The 18254-nt window shown below is 49.3% G+C and overlaps 8 protein-coding genes across 8 annotated transcripts; 4 read left to right on the top strand and 4 right to left on the bottom strand.

Annotated features, from left to right (window-relative positions):
- Positions 1-958: 958 nt before the first annotated feature.
- On the top strand, positions 959-3897 carry PENARI_c010G10929 (uncharacterized protein; the record flags this gene model as incomplete). The annotated part of the gene is made up of 5 exons (XM_022632411.1): positions 959-1181; positions 1230-2002; positions 2072-3054; positions 3111-3536; positions 3606-3897. 5 exons carry the CDS (start codon positions 959-961, stop codon positions 3895-3897), a joined length of 2697 nt encoding a protein of 898 aa, XP_022488054.1.
- Positions 3898-4119: 222 nt separating this feature from the next.
- Positions 4120-5184, top strand: PENARI_c010G03988 (thioesterase family protein; the record flags this gene model as incomplete). Its single annotated transcript, XM_022632208.1, has 2 exons — positions 4120-4222; positions 4286-5184. 2 exons carry the CDS (start codon positions 4120-4122, stop codon positions 5182-5184), a joined length of 1002 nt encoding a protein of 333 aa, XP_022487832.1.
- A 193-nt stretch (positions 5185-5377) lies between these two features.
- PENARI_c010G05600 (PaaI family thioesterase) lies at positions 5378-6067 on the bottom strand (the record flags this gene model as incomplete). Its single annotated transcript, XM_022632257.1, has 1 exon — positions 5378-6067. One exon carries the CDS (start codon positions 6065-6067, stop codon positions 5378-5380), a length of 690 nt encoding a protein of 229 aa, XP_022488047.1.
- Positions 6068-6797: 730 nt separating this feature from the next.
- PENARI_c010G08729 (uncharacterized protein) lies at positions 6798-7494 on the top strand (the record flags this gene model as incomplete). Its single annotated transcript, XM_022632340.1, has 3 exons — positions 6798-6918; positions 6968-7044; positions 7096-7494. The coding sequence occupies 3 exons, from the start codon at positions 6798-6800 to the stop codon at positions 7492-7494; spliced, it is 597 nt and encodes a 198-aa protein (XP_022487869.1).
- Positions 7495-7924: 430 nt separating this feature from the next.
- PENARI_c010G09132 (PCI domain protein) lies at positions 7925-9377 on the top strand (the record flags this gene model as incomplete). The annotated part of the gene is made up of 2 exons (XM_022632357.1): positions 7925-8165; positions 8269-9377. The coding sequence occupies 2 exons, from the start codon at positions 7925-7927 to the stop codon at positions 9375-9377; spliced, it is 1350 nt and encodes a 449-aa protein (XP_022487697.1).
- A 485-nt stretch (positions 9378-9862) lies between these two features.
- On the bottom strand, positions 9863-10498 carry ura6 (uridylate kinase ura6; the record flags this gene model as incomplete). Its single annotated transcript, XM_022632131.1, has 1 exon — positions 9863-10498. The coding sequence occupies one exon, from the start codon at positions 10496-10498 to the stop codon at positions 9863-9865; it is 636 nt and encodes a 211-aa protein (XP_022487973.1).
- Positions 10499-10689: 191 nt separating this feature from the next.
- PENARI_c010G04348 (uncharacterized protein) lies at positions 10690-16108 on the bottom strand (the record flags this gene model as incomplete). Its single annotated transcript, XM_022632216.1, has 5 exons — positions 10690-10865; positions 12892-13098; positions 15489-15548; positions 15599-15689; positions 15767-16108. The coding sequence occupies 5 exons, from the start codon at positions 16106-16108 to the stop codon at positions 10690-10692; spliced, it is 876 nt and encodes a 291-aa protein (XP_022487919.1).
- An 818-nt stretch (positions 16109-16926) lies between these two features.
- On the bottom strand, positions 16927-17866 carry PENARI_c010G11125 (uncharacterized protein; the record flags this gene model as incomplete). Its single annotated transcript, XM_022632419.1, has 4 exons — positions 16927-17090; positions 17141-17575; positions 17626-17758; positions 17825-17866. The coding sequence occupies 4 exons, from the start codon at positions 17864-17866 to the stop codon at positions 16927-16929; spliced, it is 774 nt and encodes a 257-aa protein (XP_022487797.1).
- Positions 17867-18254: the final 388 nt, after the last annotated feature.

Below are 18254 nucleotides of genomic sequence, written 5' to 3'. Positions count from 1 at the left end.
GCTGATCATGAATACCAATATGCCAAGTAAATCTCCACATCTAGAAGTATTTCCTCCTAGCTCTGGCAGCAGTAGCCTAATGTTTTTCTAAGTCCCAGCCAGTATGGTGCCTGGGTAGAAGTGGCAGAGTTGATTTGTATTTGTAACGACTGTTTTGGTCGCGTCCATACATAGAGTAATAATTCTGAAGAAATAGCGTAGCTAGTCACCGTGATGAATATCTCTTCAGTTTGAATAATACGATGCAATTTCTTATGTCTTGCCACATAAAGGTAAAGTCCACCTCATGACAAAGTCTAGACAAATATAAGGGGGCGGCAAATTGTAGAAGGGGCAGCAAAAAAACAACGAGGTTTTCACGCACTCATTAAGTAGCCTGTCAATAGTATCTGCCCGATACGGTCACTTGAAGCGATCTTCGTTAGGAGCTAAGAACTGTGACAGGTATACGGTGCTCGGCAATTTCACATAGTCCATTCACGATAGTCGGCAGAAGGGTTCGTAGGAACTATAGAACTATAGCAAGGGACCGTGATCCATCCGAGAATCCCTTTCTAGTGCTCGTGCAGCGATCCTCACGTATAGTACACAAATAGCGGGGGTTTTTATGCTAACAGACCATTTCGGAAACTTCATCCTCTTAGAGTGAAGGTTCGGTCCGTTGAGGATATTTATTTCCATCCAATCATAGAAGAGGGGTGAGGTACAAAGAAGAAGGGATTGGTAGATCTATTGTGTGGCTGCAGACGATCAGCGGGTACTATTGGCGATAGTCACAAGCTGACCTATACTCCACTCCGACTAACAATGAAGATCAAGAGATCTAAGCCGATATGAGACAGCCAGACAGACTATAAAAAGGCCATGTTCTTCGAGAAATACGCTGCAGCCTTACTCATTAACGCTCATTGACACTCATTTTCTTTCTTTTCATTCATTCATTCATATCTTCCTTGCCATGCGGCTCAACGGCATCTTGGCCGTATTGGGCATAGCGGTAACCACATCTGCCATCGGCCTTCACAAGGCGGTGGACGGCCTACTGCAAGTCACTCCTTCCTTTTCTGGCAATGATGTAGCATTGCATCCCGGGTTAGACCCCAAACATGACTCCCATAACCTGGAGCATCTCGTTGCAGGCCTTGATAAGGTCCTGTACTATAGCCAAGAAGGGCATCGTCGTAAGTTTGATGAGTCTGAACTTCCTTCCGATTATTAACACTTTCTAGCGGCTCTCCATGGCGCAAAGCATGCCTCCCTCGAGGCGAAATTTGTGCGCAACACTGTCATCTTAGATCAATCCGATTATGTTAAGAGTGTCAACTGTGATGACAATGACATGCAAATCTGCTTCAACAACCCAATTGCAATGGCTACTATTGAGGCTTCATGGTTAGTCCAGGATGGGATTAATCTGGTAACTTACCATGCAGGTTGCGGAGATGAGAGCTCGGGAAAGCGTAGTTTTTTCCATGCTTCTCAGCCTTTGATCAACCTGGTGGACATGTGCGTTGTGGTTTCTGTCACTCCTATCCAGGAGTCGGACGCCCTGGACTCGGGTATCATGACCTGGGGCACATACAACGATCCAAGCAAGAGAAAGAGATCGCCTACCAAGGGCCATGTCCGCGTCACCAAGCCAACCCAGCCTTACAACGGAGGCAGGCCAGAATCTCCAGCAGCGCGCAATGTGACTGATCAATATGCTAGCAACGCCACTATGGATATCACATTGAACCCTTGGGCAATGGAGAACTTCTTCAACAACACTGATCTGGATACTACGCATATGGGGGAGAAGATCGACACCATGGATTTCATGGACATGGATGATCCTGAAGTCCCCGAGGCACACACAAACACGACTCGGCGGTCCTCTACACGTCGCCGATCTGAGCGAACCAAGCGAACTAGGACCGAGATCTCAAAACGCGCTTCATCTGAGCTCTCTCGGCGAGACATTTTCACTGACCTGTGGAATGGACTCAGAGATCTAGGTCGGGTAGGTGTCTTCCCATCTGAAGAGACATTTTGGAACGCAGGCTAATGGGTTTATGTTCTGTTTCAAAAGCGAATTGGGGACTTCTTCAGAAGTGCAGCCGACCTCATTAAAAAGGTCGGCGACCAGATTATTGAGCTCGCAGTTATCACCGCGAAGCTGGTGTTGGTGCCGTTTGGTGTCCCATTCGACCACACATATCACAACGACATCAAGATCCACCAATATCTCAAGAGCGAAATTGGGAACCGGCCACCAGAAATTTTCGGTATGAAAGATGGTTACACCCTCGCCACTTCTGGTAACTACAACAATCCTGGAGCGTTCCACTGGACAGTACAATGCGCTAAATGTGGTGTTCACGTCAATATCGACATTGACGGCCGGTTGGCATTCAGCATCAAAGATGGTATCACCGAAGGCAGTATCTCTTTCGTCAACAACGATGCTCTGACCCTAGATGCTCAGTTCGGAATCAGCGCCGATGGCACAGTGAGCAAATCCAAGGATAAGACGAAAACTATTAAGCCAAAGAAGAGTAAGGATCTGAAAAGTATCCCCTTTGGTGGATTGATCATTCCGGGCATCCTCACCCTTGGCCCTCAGGTGACCTTCGGTGTAGCGGTCAGCCTTGAGACTGAGGGCAAGGTTGAACTGCTTGTCGGGGGCAGTGTGTCGATCGGAGCAGGACACGCCATTGCCAGCCTGAAAGGCACAAATGAAATCAAGGGCTTTATGCCAAAATTCGACCCCGTCTTCCGTGCAAAGGGTGAATTTTCCCTTACTGGTGATATTGGGTTGCCTGTGGCGCTTGAAGTTGGGCTCACTGTTCTTGATGGGAAATTCAAGGAAACGGTTGGGCTGGTTAACACTCCTTCCGTCTATGTCAAGGCCGTTGCAAACTTGGACCTCCAGGCACGTAGTGAGAGCACCTGTAAGAATGGTGTTCAATTGAAGGTTGGCGCGAAGAACCGCATCCACGTTGCTGGATTCGACGTTTTCGAATACGAGCTCGTCAATATCCCACTTTTCGAAAAGGACCTTGGCTGCGTCAAGTAAGTTATTCTATTCACAACATCCCGCAAATTCATCCATCTAACCCTCTTGATAGTGCGGATGGGTTCAACGTTGAAGCTGAGAAGCAAGCAGACGGGATCATCAAAACCGTCACTGCCGAGACTGGAGACTCGGGAGCAGGGAAACCTTACATTGCCGACGCCACTCGAGAATACAAAAAGGTTGAGGGCACTCAAGGCTTCAAGATTCTCATGGCCGCTGACTCTGGCACTATCATGGTTTCTGGAACTAACGGGGGTCTCTTCCTCGTTGAAAAGGACAAAGGATACGATGTCAGCGCACCGTGGGGCACTCTCGATACCAAAGCCAACCCACTGACACTGGATGTCTTTGGACGTGTTCTGGCATACAAACTTCTCAAGGCTTCGGATAAGAAAGACCGCTTGGGTACGAATGCTCCCATTGTGGCTGACCTGATGGTCTCAGAGCCACAAAGTGTTCCTGTGGGGTACCGATCTACGTAAGTCATCCAATCCATTGACTTAGATATGTAAAAGCAAATAAGTTAGGCTGACACTTCACAAATCAGGGCGATGAAACAGCTGGAATCCTCCAAATCTCAGAAGAGATATGGTATACCCATGGTATACCAAAACTTTTTGGGTAATTTCGTCAAACCCATGTACTACCCCACTGCTTGCAAAACCCCATTTGGAACAATGCTTATTGCGACTCGCGAAATTATCACTAAGGAAGGGAAGGTCCAGTCAGTATGGGCCCCCAACAGAGATTTCACAGTTCAGATGGACCGTGAGCTCTTGTTCCATTTCGGTGTTTACCGGAAGGAGTGCAGAACAGTTCAGTTAATTGCTAGTAGCTAGATTTGGGCATTGATCACTGTTATGTCATATATATTAATATAAATTGGAAGCCCTAAGTTGCGTGTTTCAGGTTAACGCGGGGCCGATGTAATGATGACTGATCCTCGGTCTGGGGAAAACCGAGCCGAGGTTCGATATCTATGGGGAACTTTATAGCTTACTTCACTGCTTTATTCTTCTTTCTTCACATACACCCTTTTTATTAGACATTAGACCCTCACCATGTCTACCCTCAACCGATCATTCGAAGAAGCCATTCAGGTAACCCCACAAGGCTCAAATAAATACAGCGCCAACCTCCGCCCAGAATGGTGCATAGGAACCGGTAAACCAACCTTCCAATCCCACTCCCACACCTCAGAAAATAAATACTAACAACAAGTCACAGTCCCCCACGGCGGCTACACAACAGCAGTAATCTACACCCTAGCAAAAACCCACTTCACCCACGCCCACCCAACCCAATACAAAACACCCGCTTCGCCGATCTCCCTCCAACTCTCCTTCCTCCGTCGCACAGCAGCAGGGCCCGCAACCTTCGAAGTAGAAGATGTAAAGCTAGGCGCGCGCACAAGCACAATCCACATCAAACTACTCCAAGAATCCGACAAGAATCCAGGGAAAATGGAAATCATGGTGGCAGGCTATATAACCGTCAGCCCGCCAGACGCCGAAGTCGGAATTAGCGCTGTGACAGGCTGGAAGCCGTACCCCTTGCCGCCGGCTGGATCACGCGCTGATGGGTCCGTTGATCTTCCTCTGTTGGGGCGTACCGGGCGGGATGGAAGCTGGATGAAGCTCAACCCGCCTTTCGCGGAATTCCGTAAAGCAGCTGCGCAGATCGAATTGTTCGGGCCTGCTGAGAAGAGGGCGGGCATGGGCATTGATCAGTGGGCTAGGTTCCGGCCTGGGGGTGATGTGAATGGGCGCTGGACTGATGCTGCTGTTGCGTATCTTGTTGATATGTTTCCTATGGCGCTTGATGGGTTTGATCATATGTCTGCTGAGGCTGTTGCAAGGGAGAAGGGGGGTCAGGTTGAGGAGACGAAGGCTAAGTTTTGGTATCCCACTGTTACGCTGAATGTGGATATGAAGAAACATCTTCCTGCTGGGGGCGTGGAGTGGCTTTATAGTCGGGTTGTTACTAAGGTTGTTAGGGATGGTAGGACGGACTTGGAGGTTACTGTTCTTGATGCTGATGGGGAGGTTATTGCATTGAGTACGCAGGTTGGGTTGGTTGTTAGTGCTAGTCGGAATGTTGGGACGAGGAAGATCCAGAAGTTGTAGATATGTTCTATGTTGGATTGGGATGGATATACATGATCTTGTGAATACAATGTAGTAGATATGTCATTTTTAAAGAAAGCTTGTATGTACTCTAGCATATATTGTATGTTTTATGTAAGGTTGGCTGCAGTATCGTCGCTCATAACTTATACGTATATACATCGGCGAGATCCAGTCCCAAATCCCCCATCCTTCACAACTTCAAATCGGACGCCACAACCCAAAAGGCCATGGCATCAGCCTTGACGAGTTTTCGTTTCGCCCACTCTAAATGACCACCCGCACCCTCCTCATCCTCCTGCAACGCCTGCGCCCGCACCCAGAACTTCTTTCCAACCCGCCCAACAACCCTCGCCTTCACGACCAGTAAAGCAGGCGTAACCACCCGCTTCTTATACCGCACATCCAACTGCGCAGTAAAGATCCGCCCCCGCGGATTACCCCCGGAATCCCGCTCACTCGCGTTAGCATGAGCCGCAACAGCAAGGGACATGGCCTCGTCTATCAGCGTCGCGACAATCCCGCCATGCACGGTTGAAGGATGACCCGATAGCCCTGGGCTACTGAGGTCAAAGATCATGATGACATCGGCAGGGTTTGCGCCGGGAGTGGGCTTTGCGGCGGCTGCAGCTTCTGCTTTTGTTGCGGGGAGCCAGGCGGGGGTTTCTGTTGGGGCGGGTTCAATGTTGCGCCGCTGTAGGGTTAGACAATGTGGGATTGTGGATTTTGTGCTGAGGGTTTGGGCGAAGTAGCCATCTTCACCGGTTGTCGGCTTTAGGCGACGGGAGTCGGTTTCTATTGGGGTGTAGTCGGTGGAGGAGATTAGGGAGTTGGCCCATGGGTGAGAGCGGAGATGGGCGATGGCTGGGCCTGGGTCGGCCATGGTTCTTTCTCTCAAGTGTTTGAGTTTTGAGTTGTGTATCGGAAGGGAAGAGGAAAAGAGTTCATTTATCTTTATCTTCAAGGTTATAGTTGAACCTCGGCCCGGTGTATCACCGAGAAGGGCAAGATAGACAGTCACGTGTTGCATTGTACCTGTTCGGTGGGAGGGGACGAAGCTTCATCTTGCTGATCCCAACACATCCATCCTTCAATTGCCGGTCCAATCACACAGCCAGCCCTGATCTTCCCCACGGATTGTCTTTTGCTGTCTTGCCCGAGTATGCCATTGGCGCAAGGGGCGTCGGATCCGGTATTCGGCACTGGAATGCGAGGGCGCCCCTGGAGATAAACAGAGAGTGAACCCAATTATTGTAAGCGACCTGTATCACAGAGTCTGCAGGTCTCCATTGCAGCTATGTGATTCGCTCGGATGGCGTCGGTAGGGGTCTGATTAACCAGTTCAGGTTTAGTTGGACGCAGCCAAGGACCCTGATTCATCTTGGACTGGTATCTTCAACCCTTTGTTTCATTCATAACCAGGTTATACCAAGTTATGGCCCCGTGCTAGTTAAACTAGTGTAGAAACGCATTCGGTGTTACCCTGGCAAGGCATGCGATAATAAACCTTGGGTACCTTCCTGCTATTTTAGTCCTCTTTCTTCTCTCTCTCTCTCTCTCCTCTTCCACCCTCCATAATCCATACTACCATTAATCCATAATCCATACTCATCATGCGTTCCTCTATTGCCTTCCTCTCTGCTCTGGCCACCTCGGTCTTGGCTGCCAACTCCACTGACTCTTACACCTTCCCCGAGGGCTGGAACATTGGCCTGGTGGACTCCAGCACCCGGAGTGAGTGAACGCGACAATCAGCCTGTTAAACATTGCTAACTCGAAATAGGCGCCTGGTGTACTGGACAGCGCAATGCCTGCCCGGACATTTGCCAGCAGGGCACCAAGCTCAACTCGTGTGATCCTGTATGTGAAACTGCCCGGGTGTAACATGTACAGCAGACTGACCCCCTACAGGCCACCCTGAAGTTCAGCTGTGTCTGCAGCGACGATTCGTCGCCCGATGTTTCTCCCTACATGCAGACCATCCCCTTCTACGTCTGCGAGAACAACTACGGCCAGTGCATCACGGCGCACGCCAACGATGCGGAAGCCCAGCGTGCCTGCAAGAAGGCCGCCTCCAACTGTGGTAGCAAGAACGCCAGCGAGGTGTCCACCACTTCTTCTTCCTCCACCACCGCTGCGTCCACAACCCTGGCTACTGCCACCGCCACTGACTCGTCCGCCTCCACGACCTCTTCCGTCGCTGCGGCTAGCACCACCACCAGCAACGCTGCCGTCGCTGGTGACATGACCAAGATGTCCACTGGTCTCATGGCTGGCCTCATGTTCGTGGCCGCTCGCATGGTCCTGTAGAGGCTGGAAATTGCCTGACTGTTGATCCTGTGGTCGCATATCGTTCTGCTTGTTTTTTATGCTTTTATCTCATCGCGATGCCATTTGTCTTTTAAGACGCTCGATTCCCCTGTTCCAACTGCTCTTGACTCATGATGTTTTCCGTCTATGAACGTGGCGCCTGTCCTTCCTTTGATATCTCGAGACGGAGTTTGTGTGCGATTATTTCGCGCAGGTATTCTATTAAAAAAGTAATAAACCCAATTATGGAGACCCGTTAAGATGAAGAAAGATCCGAACAAATAATTGTAATGTAGTAGGCAGAATCCAGTTGGTGTTCGTGTTTCGCCAAGACTTTTTGGCACACACTGAAATTTCTCAACTTATCGATAGACTCCACCACCAAGAACTTCACGTTCTCTCTTTCTCTCCTTACACCACACATCCCATCATGCCCGCCCCTACTACCACCCTTCTCATCGAGGGTTCCTTCACCGAGCTCGCCGACGAGTTCGCCCAGTACATCGACGCCCTCCGCAAAGAGGGTAGCCTCCAGTCCGAGATCGCCCCGCTCCTCGAACCTCTCCGCCAGCAGGAACAGTCTGAAGGCGAAGCCGACCTCAAGCAGCGCGATGAAGTCCTCAAGAAGCTCGTCGCATCTGCGACCGCTTTGAGCGCTGCCCCCGAAAAGGGTGAGTCGTGATGAAGTCCGGACAAAGAAAAACGATCTGCAATCGGACTCTGCACTTTGTTCTGGTTCATGGAAGGATAAAAAAAAAACTGATATCAATGCAGAGATCACTTCGTCTTACAACCTCCTGGTCCACCTTGTTCACCAGTCCTCCGATGCCGATGTTTTCCTCCCTCGCATTTGCACCTACCTTGCCAAGCCCATCACCACCTCGCCTCAGTTCGGTGCCTCGCTCGCCATCTCCATCCTCTCCACCATCTTCAACACCCTGTCCGCCACCGACTCGAGCCGGTATCACGTTCTCCTGGCCATTGTTGCCGTGATTCGGCAGTCCGGATCTGGACTCGCCTTTGAGGCTCTCAAGCCCCAGCTCTCTTCGCAGCTTCCCACGTGGCTCGCCTCTTGGGAGTTGGACTCCGACGACACCCGCAAGCTGCACATCGCTATCGCCGAGGCCTCGACCGCCGCTGGTGATGAGGAGCTCGCTCAGTCGCACGTTATCCAAGCCCTGCAGACCATCGACGCTGCCGATGTCAGTAAGCCCGAGTCCCGCGAGCTCGCTGTGCGTGCTCTCGCTACCGCCCTGCGTCGCCCCACTGTCTTCGACTTCGCTCCCCTCACTGCCACCGATGCCGTCCAGGCCCTGCGTTCCAGCGACAGCACCCTCTTCGAGCTGCTCGAGATCTTCACCGCGGACACCCTCGACGCCTACGAGACCTTCGTCTCCGCCACCCCGCTCTCCTCCATCTCTGGCGGCGTTCTCGCTGATTCTGCCGATGCTCTGCAGACCAAGATGCGTCTCCTCACCCTCACCTCGCTGGCCGCCTCCACCCCCTCGCGCTCGCTCCCCTATGCCTCCATCGCCTCCGCTCTGCGCGTTCCCGCCTCCGATGTCGAGATGTGGGTTATTGACACCATCCGTGCCGGCCTTGTTGAGGGCAAGCTCTCCCAGCTGAAGTCCGAGTTCCTTGTCCACCGCGCCACCTACCGTGTCTTTGGTGAGAAGCAATGGTCCGAGGTCCAGGGCCGCCTGATGGTGTGGCGCCGTTCCCTCGAGAACGTTCTCACCGTGATCCGCTCCGAGCGTGAGCGTTTCGTCCGTGAGGGCATCCAGTCCGCCGTCGACCAAGAAGCCGCCAAGGGTGACAAGAACCGCAACGGTGACCGGAGACGGAACCAGCCTACACGCGAGGTTGAGGTTTCTGCCGAGTAAATTTGATTCCCTGGATTCTGGATGCAACGGATGTTTTTTTTACGAATGGAAAAAGCTCACCGAACACAAAAATTCTCAGTTAATAGAGGGGAAATTTCGCGCCCTTTTTTCCTCATGCATTTCCTTTTTGGCCAGTTTTAGGGTTGGATTTACTGGCCTCCCGATGTTTGGGACCCCACGAGCCATGTCATGTCAGTCTTAAGTCTTGTTTATGTTTTCCGGAGGGATGACTTTTCTTTTGTTCTATTTTTTTACTTTGGTATAAAGAATATCATACTTCTTTAGACTGTCCTGGTGTATGTTTTCCGACTATCAACACATTGATATATATCAATGCTATCAAGGATTGTCTGCAGTCAAGTCCAAAAATGCTTCAATTCATCTATAATCTATTTCCAACACAAATCCAAGCTCACACCACTCAGCAAATCAACACGGACACCTCATCCACACAAGACACAAGATATGTACAAAACACCAACCCCTTAACGAGGAGAGATACCACGAGCCTCAATGCCCTTCCTAACCTCCGCATAAACCTCCTCAACAGACTTATCAGCAGTAACAGTAACAACCTTATCCTTCCGGCGGAAATCCTCAACAACAGGCATAGAAGTCTCAACGAAAGTCCGGAACCGCTTGCGAATAGACTCAGCATTATCATCCGCGCGCCCGCTCGTCTCACCCCGCTTCAGCAATCGCGTCTCCATAACAGACTCAGGACAATCGAGGAACAGAACAAGCTCAGAAGGACAAACAGTCTCCTCAAAGAAAACCGCCTGGTCGAGTTTGCGCGGGAACCCGTCGATCAGGAAGCGCGCTTTCGTGCCGGCTGGTGGGGGGTTCGTGGACAGTGACGAGGCCATTGCGTTTGACAGCAGGGCCACTGTTACTTCCATTGGGACGATCTTGCCTTCGCGGATGTATTCTTTGATCATCTCGCCGTATTGGCTTCCGCTGCGGTCTTGTTCTTCGCGGAGGAGATCACCGGCGGAGAGGTGGACGAAACCGTAGGATTGGACTAGGTTTGCCGATTGGGTTCCTTTGCCGCTTCCTGGTCCGCCGAGGAAGAAGACGACTGTTACGTCGTTCGGGGAGAAGCGGGGGGTTGCGATGGTCATTTTGGGTGGTTTGTTTTGGGATTGTTGTTATGGGAGGTGTATGGTATTAGGGGGTGGAGTTGGCTTCGAGGTCGAGGTGTTGTTTGTGGGGGGGACTTGTCGGTGTGGAGGGGCAGGATCTTGACACGGGTCGGAGTTTGGTGAGCTTTTTTTGAGGTCCCCCGGTTTGGGCTTGGGGTGTGGCTTACCACTTAGAATTCCTTGCGGGTTGGGGCTTGGCCGGTGCGGGATTTGACTAGGAGGACGTAGGCGCCTGAGCTGATTGCGAGAAGGGCGATGATGGGGATGACTGGGAAATTGGAGCGGGATTGGGGCGCGGGTGGTGGTCGTGGCGATGATCTCGGGGGGCTTGAGTAGAGGCGGTGGGCTATGGTTGTTCGCACGCCTGTGACAATGGGCTTGGAGATTACTCCGGTGAGTTGACGGGAGAACATAGAGGCTGCGCTTGGCTTGGAGGGTGATGGTTTTGTAGAGGTGGAAAATGGAGTTGGTTCGCCGAAACGGGATTAGCTGATATCTCTCGATGCGGCTGTACGGCTTCGGTCAGGAGCATTTGGATTGGACTTACTAGGCATTTGTTTATTGTTATTAGATGGTTTGTGGTACTGTTTTATTGTCACGTTCTTCTTCTAACTTTGTCTCTGGCGAATGCTGCGTGAGGATAGGTGTCTACGCTATCAGTACCTAGGTATAAGTTACATGTCGAAAGAGGATAAGCATATCTGTCGAGCCTCGGATAAGGAACTTGTTCTTGACTCCAGCTATAACGCTGTTATAATTTATGTGTTTATAGGGCTGTTTAGTATCGGTCATGGAGTGAGACTGCTACCGGATACGACGAGCTTAGGTTCCATTGAACAGGTTTTAGAAGTGATAGAAGGTCTAATCAAATATTACTTTTCTAGTGAAGCAAAAGCCACTTGAAGTCAACTGAAGACGATCCATGTCAGGTTCGTTCAATAGTTGCTGTTTGAGATATACGTATACTCAGTCAGAGAGATTCAATAATTCCGGGAACAATTGTGCCATAAACTCCAGAGAGTTGCGATTGGTAAATCGATAATCATATTCTGGAATTGGCTCATACCTGGCAGTAATTCGGTTCGCATTAACTTTTTGTTGCAAACTTCCTAGGGCAGACACGTCAAGGAAACTATCGGCCTCGACGTCTTCTGGACGCTCTGGGTCTGGAAGCAACGTAACAGCGAGATGGAAACTTGATCCTGTCAACGATCGAGAAGCTGTGTGGGCACGCACACTTGCAGTAGCACATTTTGCCATGTCCCGGACTTTAATTTAACCAGCCGGAAATTAGTATGTCTTATCGTCTCCGCAGATAGTTTGAGAAGGGGCAGAAGGGCGTGAGATGAAACTGAAACTCCCCCAAGACAGGGACATCGCAGACGAATAGAGGATGGAAAGGCGAGGGGGTCAATGTCTAGAATGTTCAGACTATGGATTGCGAATGACTCAAGATTTGGCGCAATCTAAACCCGAGATCAATATGACACACATATCCAGCATATGTAATCTTCATGGGCCGCTCTAGAGGTGGATTCTTCGGAGATGAATCTGATATAATTTGCATGCACTGTGTTTTTGCCCAGTTCGATAATGTGATTTGATCTGTCTATGGAATTTCTCTAAACCCGGCCTGAGCTTTTTTTCTTTGCATTAAGAATTTCAGGGTTACTCCTTCTACAGTCGGTAGCGAAATCAGCTTCCTCCCTAACGACCGCTTTTTTTTCTTGGGACCCACTGCCAAGGCCTTAGCGCAGAGCTTTTATTGATCGGGCCACATCAAGTTGAGGGTCGTTGTAAAATGTGCCGTGTATGGTAATGTATCATCCTCCGTAATATTACACCCGGTGCTTTGAATATGGGCGGTAAACGTTGATAGCTACGGTACTCGATAAGGAGCATTTTACGGCGGCCCTCAATTTAGCGTGGTCCAATCAATACACGATCTAGGCTAAGGACTTGGCAGTGGGGCCCGACAAAAGAAAAGGAGTCTGTAGGGAGGAAGCTGATTTCGCTACCGACTATACCAGGGGTAGGGGCAAGAGGAAGTCACAACGCATTGGCTAAGATGAATTTGTGTCTGACAGGCTTAGTCCCGTGGGGTAGAATCCGCCAAAAAAAAAAAAACTAAATGAAATCACGACCCTAGGCTGACAAGGTCCTGAAAAACAGCTTGCAACTTCGCGACGGCCGTATATTGACCCTTCACTTTCAACCTCCCTGACATGTATAGCTTCTGGACATCGGCTTTTCCTTCAAGGAAATCACTGAAATCGGACGCTCTCATCGTGAAGACAACTGATCAACGTGGTTAACTGAAGGGTCCAGAAGTTGGATGACCTAATGAGGAGTCGTGCTAAGCGGGAACTGACCATCAGGGGATGCTGAGAACTTCGGCCTCTGAATTATGGCTTCACCGTGTTTACAAACGATTAAACGTGAGGTCACTATGCCATCATCACTCTTAACATTGACCTCGAAATTAGTCTCATACTTGAGGACTAAGCTGTGCCGGGTTTCTGTGGAGGCATTATCGAGGTTGCTAGACCAGCTGTCAAAATAGCTATCGGCCTTAGAATCTTTAGAATGAGATAAGCTCCAATTAGCACGAATCTAGAGCAACTCGGGACTGGGACGGGGGTAGGGGAGAGTGGCTTCGCTTTTGTAAAAACGTACTCGACATCATCAAGTCAATTAACTTTTTATCGTTTATATCCAGGGAGTAGGTCTACAGTCTGTCGATTGTAGTAGTTGCGGAATATATAGACCTAAATGCCTTCCAGTGGCTGGCTGAAGCCACGTCATCAAGGTAATCACTCGACGCCCAGCTGCGATAAACGTGCGGGGAGATAACGTAATACCCCACTTAGGAACCTACCTCAATGAAACCCGAGGGATTTCTTTATATAGTAGTGATGATGCCCTAGAGAGTGCAATGCAGTTGGAAGATCAGCAAAGCGCGGTCGCCCTAACCAAGCCAGATCGGTTTCATTCCTTGACGTTTGTGTTGTTTCTATGTGTGGGTCTTTGACATTCCACGGTATTCTATTAATATGATCCACCGCTATTCCCGATTCAGGGTAAATGTCAGCATCTAATCTTGAGGGCCCTCACAAACTTGCGTCTTACCAATAAAACCAAAAAGAATAGGATAATATGACGACAAGTATGTATCAGTGCCATGACAATGTAAATTGTTGATTTGCACAGCGCTTTCAAGGGTTTGCTGTCAAATTATGCCTGCAGTCAGTAAATTGAGGGCCGTAACTACCGGTGGGTCTTTCAAAAACCAATCCCATAGAAAGGAACCGGTCACGTGCATCACCCAGTACTCGAGTTGACACAAATCAAAACACAATTCAAATGTATTGTACTGTAAATTTGGAACCGTAACTCCGGTTTTAAATACCTGTCAATACCTTAAGCAGTCGACTTTTTATTGATGGCCGTTAAATAAATATTCCCACTAGTGCCTTGGCAGTGGGGCCCGAGAAAATAAAAGCTGTCTTTAGGGAGGAAGCTGATTTCGCTATCGACTGTACTATGCCATACCAACATCTTCCAAATCTCATTTATAGGACCACACAACACCTGGCGGTCACCGAGGTGTGATAGGATACCCATCGCCTGTTTATGTATTATGTATGCATCGTACACTCCGTAATTTCAGGGTTTTCCTCTAATTATTAAGACTGAGCGGATTCTCAAAATTGAGTCAACCCCAACCGTTCGTCTATTCCGTTTAAGCTCAAATATGTGTATTCAGGCATCTGTGGTTCATTTTCAGGTAATGCAATACGGTTCCTGTCTTTCCACAATCCTAATTTTTCGAATGCAGGAACAGGGTAGATAAAGTTGGACCGATCGATGAGAATGCAGGGGTTGAGACTATAAGGTTAAGACCAAGTATTCGCCTATTGTCTGAAGTTTACAAGGGCAGCCATTTGATGTTATAGCCGTTTCTCATATTTGGTGTTAATTATGAGCGATACCGAGCAACGGCTCACTTCAATGTCGCCCCAAACTTGCCCTCCCGTAAATTTCAATGCCCCGATGGTCATGTTTAAACCTCGGAGTATTTCTACTTCGACAGATTCCATTGCTGTGTGCAATCAGTGTTGCATGATGCTAGGCTCGGACGAGCGGCTGCGCAACACCATTAAGGGTACATACCGAGGCATCTTACTAACTACTTTGGGCATTTGGCATCAGGGATACGCCTATTTATGAGAATAGTCACCGATATAAGCAACGTGCACAGTTAATTACAAGAGTTAAGCAAGTCATTTCATCTGCCCTCAGGAATTTCGGAGAAAAGATTCCTTGATATTGCGGAGAAAAATGGGCCTCTTTTCCAGACGATCAATCTATGAGGAAGAAATCCGATTTTCAGGGTCTACCTGCCGATGTCAGTTCTCCACTTAAATTTAAATGCCGAAGCACAACGCCAGGCTTGTTGGGGCTTTGTAGGTGGGATGGTAAAATAGATTGTATCACGTTTCAAGCTTCGAATTAAGGTGATCAAAATTCTCTAGATGCCACAAGATACTGATCTTCATCTCTATTATCCTTCTAGAAGACATCTGACCTGTATACGTTATTGTGAACGCTTGTAACAGAGCATACGATTTGCCACTTGCTTCCTCGGCCCTTGATTGCCGGTTCCTTTATTAACAGGATTATCATTATTGCAAAGTTGCCAGGCGGTGTTTAATGAAGTCCACCACATTTTGGTTATATTTGGTGACATAGGTATGGTGGGCGGTGTTTCCGTCTGCTGGGTACGGCGAACAGCATTGTTCATCGCCGTAATCGCAGTAACTGTGTAGCGAGCTACCGAATGGATCACACAATGCGGCATTCATGCGAGGGGTGAGCTTTGTAATCACCTAATTAGACCCTACTTTGTCGTCAAGTTCGGGAATCAGAGTAATGGGAGTACTCACCCCTATGCCGAGCGTGCAGTTACCCACGTTCCAGGGCATTCCGGGGAGGTAAGTTTCATCACCATATGCGATGGCAGCTATGACTAAATGACTCGTGAGCTTTTGCGGTTTTGAAACCGTCGCTGTTCCTTACTTGACTCATTGTAACTTCGTTTAAGAGGAGCGACGAAGAAAAACCCAACCTGACTAGTTCCGCAAATGGCATCCATCATGACAATCGCGCCCTGGTTAACTTTAGCATCCACTGTGATTGAAGGACATTCAAAACTTCAGTAGTTCTCAGCTGAAAAGATGAACATACCATTGAATAGCCAACTACTACAAGCTTAGTCTCGGGGCAGCTTTCGCTATACTCCCCAATAAACTCCTGCATTAGAACTGCACCGTCATGAACTGTGAGCCGCTTAGCCTCATTGCTTAGAACATTTTCATGGTCGTAGGGTAAGCCAACGGTGGTCGATCCCGGGATCTGCTGGAGGATCAGGTCCGACAGTGTGCTCATCACATTCAGATCGTCGCCGCCACCTTGGCCCCGGGCTATTATGGCGTGAACCATCGCACATTCATCCGGCGCTTGCGCATGAGACTGCCTCAGCAGTAGACTGGCAAATGCCCAGATTATTTTGGCGATCACGCCATACATTCTGGGTCGAACGGCGCAATTGAGAGTTGAGGTGATTTGCCCTAACAAATGCCGCACCATTTGTGGTCCTTCGTTTGCCGGCTCTTATTGCTCCGCGGAACTGCAGTCAGTTGAAAATTTTGAGTCCTGTTGAAGTTTGGGAGAAATTTTGTCTACATTCTCACCAGGTTTCTTAGCTGCTGTTTTCTACTAATCCCCCGATGTAACACCATCATCTCAGGAGACAGCTGGCCAGGCCAGGGTCTCTTGCGGTCTTGAATACCATTGGCGCCTACAATCCCAGTGAATCTTATTAAGAGGGTTGTTATGGCGGATACTGATAGCTCTAGTTTCGGTATTTCGGGGCAAGTCACATAGGGTTGATAGACCTAAATGATGATCGGCGGTCTTGTAGATCAACTCAACCGCCACCCACTTTTTAGGCCTATCAGCTCGACTAAATATTGAAGATCTGGCTTGACGTACAACGATTGGGCTCTATGCGCCGAAAGTTTCTGGAACGGTAGTACACCCATGGGGCATACCGGTGCATTGGTAGGATTCACGATAGCCAGGATTCCCATTACGATATGAACCTCTCTAGATTTTCCCGCTCGGGCCCGAAATAGAGACTGGAGGGTAACACACCATCGCAAAATAGGGCGAGACTCGGAGATTGGTATGATAACAATTGGATTGTTTATTTGTCGAAATCTAACTATCTTCCATATCGCTGTTGAAGAATCGGGAACCATCCGTTCCGAATTTTGTGTATTCTACAACGGTCCGTTCTATCGCACACAGATGGCTTGGTGCTTCCCAAGGTTTCTCATTCTCTATTACGCTTCATATGCCTTGTCTATCAAATCCCGGAGTGCATTTCCCAATTCTGTGATCACCTTGCCGGACCGAGGAATGGTGTGGCCGCCTCCAGTATCAAACAGGGCCGCGCTATCCGGGTCACACACATTGAACAGGGCTAGCGCGCCGTATCGGTAGGGGTCTGTTTGGATTTCAGCATATCGTTCGAATGAAGGAGTAGGGATAAATTACCATCTGCACCAACAACATGAAGTGTGGGCACGTCCAGAATAAGGTCGCTCTCGTCTGCCAGGACCACATCTTCCTCGGGAGAGAGGGGAGGCCATCCAGTGATGAAGACTCCGCATTTGATTTGACGGACACGTCCAGTCTCCTGGGCCTTTCTTGCCTCATCCATGATGAGACTGGCAGCCATGGTAGCACCCTCACTATAACCCATGACACCTGCAATGTCAGGGTTCTTCTCCAAGGTATCATAGAGGTAATCCATGACCTGTTGGTGGTTATTCCAGCGGCCATCCCAGCCCTCACCCAGAGTTCTCATAGCATCTTCTGGGCTCTGGCCATGCGGAGATTTTCGAACGCGGGAAATCATGGATTCCTCCGCGACTCCATTGTCTTCGAGCCACCTGAAATGCGGACCAACACCAAAATACTCCGTAAAACCTAGCAGGCAATGAGACTATGGTCTCTATCAGAGCTCTGTCAAAACGTACCTGCCGGGGGAACCACAGGAACGGGGCCCATGATATAGTGGAATTCAGCGGAACTGTCCATGGACATCTCCTTCTCAAGGGGAGCTAACTGAGCATGAGCACTAATATCGTCGTCAATCTCACGGGAAGTTACCTAGCTGGATGCTGATGTTCTGCAAGAGTCAGTACAAGATAGTTCACAATTCAATGGCCAACCTACATCAACATTGCCAATGGCACCATGGAAACAGAGAAACTTCATTGTGCAAAAATAATCCGACGAGAGTGATGTGATGAGTAGAAAAGAAGGGAGAGGCTGAGCAATATAGGAATCACCAAGGATGCAGCAGAAAATAAATTACCGTCGAGCCGTACAGATGCCGTAAAGCCCTGAAACGACGGGATTCCCACCGAACTTCATCCTGCGTCACCATCTTCTCCTGCGACCAGTTCAAGTCCCTTTTCTCTCCACGTGTGCATGTGAAAATGGACTCAATTTTGGAGTAGGACACTATAAACGACCGTCGAAGTTACGAATAACCACCGACCCAATGTTTACGGCGCATCCTTATCAGTCTAGACGTGTAGGAAATGGCGATCCCTTCTCGTTCTCGCCAGCTCGAAGTCCTGAAATATAGAGCTTCAGGGGA

This window comes from Penicillium arizonense, assembly GCF_001773325.1.
Source record: "Penicillium arizonense strain CBS 141311 chromosome Unknown PENARI_contig010, whole genome shotgun sequence".
NCBI lineage: Eukaryota > Fungi > Ascomycota > Eurotiomycetes > Eurotiales > Aspergillaceae > Penicillium > Penicillium arizonense.
The sequence above is the reverse complement of the archived record's forward strand: the minus strand, read 5'-3'. Positions and strand labels throughout refer to the sequence as shown.